The sequence below is a fragment of the Nicotiana sylvestris genome, chromosome 12 (genome assembly GCF_000393655.2).
Source record: "Nicotiana sylvestris chromosome 12, ASM39365v2, whole genome shotgun sequence".
Classification (NCBI taxonomy): domain Eukaryota; kingdom Viridiplantae; phylum Streptophyta; class Magnoliopsida; order Solanales; family Solanaceae; genus Nicotiana; species Nicotiana sylvestris.
The window spans coordinates 22,924,220-22,932,174 of record NC_091068.1 but is presented as its reverse complement, the minus strand read 5'-3'; the positions used below and the strand labels follow the sequence as shown (position 1 = coordinate 22,932,174).

The window sequence follows — 7,955 nt, the reverse complement described above, 5'->3', positions numbered from 1 at the left end:
ACCCCCCACCCCTCCCACATCCCTCCCAAAAAAGCCCTTCAAAGAAGAAAAAGCAAATAACAAACAACCGCATCACTTGACTTTTCTGGTCACTGCTTTACATTTCAACTGGTGAAAACATCAAAAACTAATTCAAACCACATATCGATAAGTAATGTAACGGCCTGCAGTCTCACTTGGTCTGATAATCTTCACGACTTGGCCACGTTTTAGCCCATAATATCTCGCAATAGGATCAGTGATCTGAATTCGAGGAAGCTGTTTTAACAGAAGAAATTGTTAGGCACTCGATTACATAGAAAACTGATGATAGTAACCAACCACACCTGTCTTACGAGCATAAATCACAGTGGCAGGGCTAATCAAGATAATAGGAATAAAACAATCAGCCAAAAACAAGAAGCAAAAGATAACATGCCTTAAAAAAATTTGCAAGCATCACGTATCTCCTGGTCTTTAGTGTATTATATGAGGTCAAAAGTTTAACAGTGCAAATAATATTATCAACACGAACCTGTGTTTCTTTCACTGTATATCGTTCCAACAAGGTTTTCTTTTCTTCAGGAGTAAGTGGCTGGTGCTCAGGAACTAGAACATGATTTTTTATGTTTACCAACAATTCTGCTTCCTGAAACATTAAACACACATCACGGTGATTTTAAACACCATTTTTTACTATCTAATAGATAGTTATCAATCACATAAAGCAACTAAAACAGAAATGTAACCCGCAACACACAAAAATGAAAAAGAGGAATACCAAATAACCCTTTATATGAGTGAAAATTCCAGTAGAATCACCCTCTGTCAAAACCCAACCAGCCTTGAATGACATGAAGAGGCACATCAGTCTGAACAGATTGTTTTGAAAAAGTATATGTAAAGTCATTCTGAACAGAATGTCGATTGGCTCGTATAATGCATAATGGTCTTAAGCCATTATCTTGTGGCTTATGCAGTCAAGTATTGGTTGTCTAAAGCTGGAATAATTAATAATGGTATATAAGATATTTTATTTCCTCTTATACATGAATAATCCACTTTTAATTTCCATCATCATTTTAGCTGTAACCGAGTCGGGATTCCCTTAGCAGCCTGTCCTTTTAACTGCTTTCTGGCAGTGGCATAGAGTTGGTAGCCCATTACGGCTGCTAGGAATATTGGATATACTTGCACACAGTAGGTGGCTTCAAAACTGTTGAAGGTCAGTCCCAAATTTGCCGCACTTTCCTGTACTGTTCTCAGGAATTGGATTTCTTAAACTTGACATTTGGGATCTTGCACTTTTATTCAAATTCTAGAGAGAAATTGAACATCTATCCTTCTGAAGCTTGAAAATGTCCTCAAATGGAAAGGTCTTGTCCTAATCAGATTCAAGGTCTGGTGAACTTTGGAGACCAAGATCAAGTAATTTTTTTATAGAAATCTGCTGCTTTTAGCTTCGACACTCGGTGGTATAGACACCAATATCTCCCTCCAAACTTTGTAATAAGCAATATCTTGAAAGTGATTAGACGAATTCTATTAAGAACTAGTCAAAAGACTCTTGTTTAACATAGACTTTGATTTGATGATTCTGGATATCAATCTGATGTTTGGATGAGGATATTTTAGATATAAAATTTTCAAAAGCTAGGCCACACATCGAAGACTTTCTTTCCAGGGTGTATCAACCATTTGCAACTTACATAACATAATCAGATTCCTAAATCTCAAAAAATTCAACCTAGTGTAGATTCAATTCTCATTACCAATTCAGAGTCTCAATGATAACTCTTTCATAATGAGCTGTCACCACTCTTAGTATAGCAGACCAATTGGATTGCTCTAGTCATGCAATCCAATTGCATTAGTCATGCAAGATAACAGCAAATTGGAAGCCCAATGAATTTCAAAAACTTCTGCAGTGAAACGAATAACTGAAGTGTCCCCCTCCCCCTCTCACCCCAAAGAATAAGAACGACACTAATTGTGAGAAATGCCAGACAACAAACTTCTCGTTCAGAAGACATATCTAGGGTAACATGAAGTGGCAGCACCATTCTAATAATGATCAATGCCGTTTTGATGCAATATTGACCCTCTTTATTATAGCAGAAAGAGTTACCCCCCCCCCCCACAATTAAAACAAGAATAAATATTTACAATGTTGAAAACAACCAGCAAGCAAACAAAAGAAGACAAACTGATAAATTTCATACTAGATAATCCCCTTATCAAAACGTAAATGGTTGCAATTCATAATAACATAATGTACCTCATAAATTTCGTACTCCTACCAGATAATCCCCTTATCAAAATGTAAATGGTTGCAAATCATAATAACATGTTGTGCCTCTGGTTTTGGTGGTCCTACTACTTGAGTAGCGTCAGGTGCTCAAGTGAATAATAGTTAGTCCAAAATCGAAGAAACCAAATATCAAAAGGTACAAAAAGTAAAATGATTAAACACTAGGAGTGAACTAAGCTCCTCAGCTATTTCATAACAATTTCAATCCTCCATTCAAGTAGTAAGGACAAACTTTAAGTAGAAATAGTAGAGTAATCACCTGGAAAACCTCCAAGTGAAATTTTGTGGATATTTCACTTATGCAAGTACGAGCAAAGGGAGTCAAATTTTGTTGTACAACCAAGATTGCTTGGAAGACATCTTCTTTTTTCATGCGTTCTGTATAAGTTTTCATTGTCTTAACACCAACCTTTGCCTCCTCTGGAAAGAACACATATATCTGATTCACATGGGTAGCAAATAATTTCTGTGAGAATTTTGCATTAACTTTTTACACATTATGAGCAAATAATGCCTTAGCGAAACACAAGAAACTCAAATACTGAAAACTGAAGTAGCTAGAAATATCTGAGAATTGTCAAACTACACACACACCAAAACAGATTCAAAGGACAAATGGTCACATCATATTACCCAACAGCTGTTTCATTGGTTACTATATTTATTACAAAACCTTTTTACACATTTTTACAAAAGTTTGTTGCTTTCATGTTGAGCAATTTAGAAACATTTGGTGTTGGATGCCAGTGAAAAGTGGGGTGGGGAGGGAAAGGAAGATGCGGGAAGAGCCTCCAATGAGATTGTAACCTTACATTTAGCGATGCACGGTAGAGTTGCAAACACAACTACAACTCCAATTCCCTACTTTAGTGTTCCTGCATTCTGAACTACATGCATATTATTTTCCATTATTGAACTACAAACTGAAAAGATATCCCTTTCCATTTCAAAAAATATAGACATTCTTTCCCCCTATCTAGTGCCTTTTTTCTTGATATTAAGGGTGGGGGTGGAGGGGGTTCGTACAGATATTTAGATTTTTTTACTAATTAACCTTTGCCCATTTCATCATACATTTTCTCCAAATCACTTTATTGTCGAGTCACTTGGAATCAGAGAGCAAAAATATCCTCCAGCCTGTATTATTCAGATGTCAACAGAACAAAATTAAATGCACCGATATTTTTCCTTTTTGTTGTGAACAAGTCCAACATTGAATTCGTTGTTATATCCATAAAAAAATACGTCCAAATAGAGTGACATGGATAATAAGGATACATACTACCGACCCCATCTAGCTTGAGATTGGGGCATAGTTATTGCTGGTGTATCCTTCAAAAAATACACTTTGCTGATTTCTAAAACAATAAGAAAATAAAATTTTGATGGGACCTTTTACTGATCACTTAATTATGACTAGTGCATCAAATTAGAAATCAAGATAAGCAATTACTTATGCAGAGAAAACATGCTACTACATTAAATATTGCCATTATGGGAACTCTGTTTGCTGCAACAGTTTTTCGTTTACAGAACCTTTATATTTTTAAAAAAAAGAAATCTACCATGATATAGACAGCCTTAATGCATAATGTTTGTGCTAAATATAACTATGTTATGTTGACGCGACAGTGTTGAGAGCATCTATTACAGCAATGACAAGATACCCTTAATCGTCGTCACTATCTGAATGAAATCCTCAGTTAAACTGACAGAGTAAACTGACATACTAGTAGAAAAGGATGACTTAACCCAAAAAACCTGGAAAAGTTCAAATTTATTGCTGACAAGTAAAACCACGAAACATTCATCAATTTAAGGGAAGAGTAAAATCCTTAGACAAGAAAGGGCTGCAAATAAAGTGACAGTAACCTTACTTAAATTAGGCAACAACGACAACAACTAAGCCTCAGTCCCAAACAAGTTAGGATCGGCTATAAGCATCCTCACTGACCACGTTACTCCATTTAAACCATCTTATGCCACTATTGTGCAAATGCCTTAGTTAAAATTAGGCAAGAAAGAAATTGAAAGAGCACACACCTGCTCAGAGCTGTTGTTGCGCTTGGCTTTCTGAATTACAAGGTCTTCTCTCTTCATGTTGTCACCATACTTCTGAAGGAACTGATGTTTTGACATATTTATCTCAAACTCTCCCACAAGGTAGCCCCTATCAGCTAACATTTCCATCAGTGTCTTACGAACTCTGAAAAGTCTTGAGAGCTCCTCTTCTGATAGAGTCATCTTTTCCCTACTAAATTCAAAAATTAGAAAGAATGCATTTATAAGTAAAGAATATGGTAAAACTCCTAGTTAGAGGTTATACACTGAGAACACATCAGACAAGATCCAATCCTCCCCTTTCTTCGACTCCCTTAGCTAAAGGCCCCATCCTCCAGCAATTGGGCAGCTTATCAGCGGGCCGGTTTAAGTAATTATTGGTTCGATTAATCAGTTTTTTAATATACCAAGGTGTTAACAAACCCTAAACCCTAAACCGATAAGATATCGGCAGATTGGGTATTGATTTTAGCGATTATTGGTCAGTTATCGGTTTGGGCAAAGATCATCGTAAAACAAAGATCAAATGTATTAGACAGTTTAACAAATTCTCACTTTTTTTGCAGACTAGTATCGCATGAAGTCCAGTGAATGATGATCATTTACATTATTAGAGTAATCGACTTAACAGAAAAAATTATATATGTTAATGTATTATCTATCCAAAATTTCATAAGCTGTGTATCTACCCAAATTTTCCAGAATACATTCAGATAGAAGGTTCCAGTTTTCACCAAATCAAGATTGAAATTACAGGATATATAAGATCAAAATCAGATTTTTTCCAATTTTAATTGCACAACAGACTAGTAATGCAATGGGCACTAATTAATACTACTAGTCGTCATTCAAAGGTCTAACACCTAAGGTTATAAAAGACAACGTAATTCATAAAATTTGAAAATAATAAAGAAAGTGGAAGCTGTGACAGAGTACTTGCCTCAAGATATGAAAAACCAGGAGATAATTCTAAAATTCCATGAAAGAAGAGAAGAAGCTCGAAAATGGAGTAGTTTTGGCGCTCCACTAGCTATTGAATGGAGCAAACTAGCGAACTCTAGTAGGGTTTTTAAAGCCTAAAGATGATCTTATATAGTCACGGGTAAAAATGTAAATTAGTTACAGCTTAGCGGGCAAGTGCACGTATAGTCTCACTTTTTCTGCTTGTTGTACCGTTGTCTGGGTGGTAAAACTTGTTATAGGAGTTTCTAGTTGTGATGTTGTAGTACCTTGCCTATGGTACGATTGAGGGAATGATAAGAACATGGAAAAATATTGTCCATTTCATTATAGTATAGGTGTCATGACCCAAAATCTATCAGTTGTGATAGCATCTAACCCAACCCGTTAGGTAAGTCAATTAACAATTATTCAGTTTCATTTAACTTAATAAAATAATTAAATAAGAGAATTATCTAAATCTTATACATTTCCCAAGGACTGGTAGTACAAATCATGAGTTTCTACGAATGGAGTTTACAAAGCAACAATAGAACAATCACACAGTCTGTTTGAAAGTACACAAACAAAATTTTATAGTCTAAGGCTACCGTGAACAAGAGGCAGCTATAGCAGGAACGCGAGTACACCTTCAAATCCAGCAACCATCGAACGTAGCAACATCGGCACCCGGGATCTGCACGCACTGTATAGGAAGTGCAGTATGAGTACAACCGACCCCATGTACTCAAAAAGTAACAAACTTAACCTTAGATTGAAAGCAGTGACGAGCTAACACAGGATCGGGTCCAAAGCCAATATTTCCATAACAGGTCATAACAACATAAGTGCAAGTATAAAAGAGATATCTCAAAAGTAAAATACTCAGCTCGTTCACAGTTCCAGAAAATGGTCATGCTTTTCAAATATCTCAGTGAAAGAAAATTCCCAAATCTCTTACCGAAAATGCCAAAAGTACGAGTAAGTTTGAAACTGTAATTTTTCAAATATCCTTTCCATAATAAATAAAATGTTTCATTTTCTTTACAAATAACAAGTATAAAGTGCCTCTCCATACCCATATATCAATGTATATAATAAGTCATGAATGACGTGATACTATATAGCATGAGAAAGAATGCATCTCTATGCATGTATGTCATGTATGCATGTGAATGTCATGTATCTCAGAGATGAAACATGTACTCACACTCTTAGAGTACTCAATCTCATTACGTTGCATCCTCTCTTACTAAGCTCAATACTCAGCACACTAAATCACTCAACGCTGATAACTATTGCGGCGTGCAGCCGATCTATATATATATATATATAGTCGACTGTGCTCACTGGGGTGTACAGACTCCGGAGGGGCTCCTATAGCCCAAGTGCTATATTGTTGCGGCGTGCAGCCCGACCCAATATTGTTGTGGCGTGCAGCCTGATCCATATATCGCCGCGGCGTATAGCTCGATCCATATATCACTGCGGCGTGCAACCCGATCCATATATCGATCCGGCGTGCAACCCGATCCATATATCATTGCGGCGTGCAGCCTGATCTGTATATCACTGCGGCGTGCAACCCGATCCATATATCGTTGCGGCTTGCAACCCGATCTATATATAAATTTATATCCTCACAATCAGGTCGTCGGCCTCACTCAGTCATCATTCTCTCTAGTCTCGCTCATGGGCTCAAATGTCATGAAACTAGCCCGATAACAATGATATGATGCATCAACAACAACAGCTGAAACTGAGATACGATATGAATGCATGAATATGACTGAGTACAAAATATCAATGAGATGACAATAAGAAATAACCACTATAGGTACAAACAATATCAGTATAAAGCCTAAACATGATATTTAGCATGATTGACAGCTCAATTACTTTATGATCACGCCCAACTATGTCTTATAAAAAAGACAAGCGGTCGTTGCAAATATAATCCGGGTATTTAGCCCAGAGTCGAATCCCACAGGAAATTAACCTACCAATTACTTTTGTTAGACTCACTGAATTCTCCGTAATCAACTTCCCAGATATTTTGAATAGCACTTGGTGATATTTTTATGAACTATAACTGAATAAAGTTAAATAAACTAAAAGTTAACTATGATTGAGTTGTAAACAAATAAAATAAAGATCTAAGGTTGTGATTTCCCCTATTGATGGAAGCTTTTCCTGTTATGTTCTGTATATCTTTGCCTAATCATATCTATCGATCATGAGCACTCTTACTACCGCTGTCACACCTCCTTTTTGCGCGCCCGGCCCCGAAGGGTTAAATGCGCGGGTGGAGTTTTTCCAATTTAAGTGACAATATTCGAAATGGGATTATTTATTTAATTCAGAGTCGCCACTTGGGAAAGGTTTGGCTTTTGGTGTCCCAAGTCACCGGTTTATCTTGAATCCCAAATCGAGGAAATTTTAGACTTTTCCAAATGAAGTCTGCGAACCAGAAATTCTAAGTAAGGAATTCTGTTGACCCGAGGGAAGGTGTTAGGCACCCTCGAATCCCGTGGTTCTAGCACGGTCGCTTAAATTGTTATAATGGCTAAATATCTGATTTAAATACATGTTATGACTTACGTGCTTTTATTAAGTTTAAACCGCTTTTATTATTATCATTTATTTTTATAGAATTGCAACGTCG

General features: G+C 36.5%; 1 protein-coding gene across 2 annotated transcripts; it reads right to left on the bottom strand.

Annotated features, from left to right (window-relative positions):
• Nucleotides 1-57: 57 nt before the first annotated feature.
• Nucleotides 58-5,413, bottom strand: LOC104225432 (DNA-directed RNA polymerases II and IV subunit 5A-like). Of its 2 annotated transcripts, none has more exons than XM_009777217.2 (5): nt 5,292-5,413; nt 4,334-4,541; nt 2,550-2,729; nt 515-628; nt 58-258 (listed from the first exon to the last, which is right to left on the bottom strand). In XM_009777217.2, the coding sequence occupies exons 2-5, from the start codon at nt 4,532-4,534 to the stop codon at nt 133-135; spliced, it is 621 nt and encodes a 206-aa protein (XP_009775519.1). In that variant the 5' UTR covers nt 4,535-4,541; nt 5,292-5,413; the 3' UTR covers nt 58-132. The 2 variants fall into 2 exon arrangements, with proteins under 2 accessions (XP_009775519.1, XP_009775520.1); XM_009777218.2 differs by having other exon boundaries at nt 4,334-4,544; nt 5,292-5,399.
• Between the last annotated feature and the right edge of the window lie 2,542 nt (nt 5,414-7,955).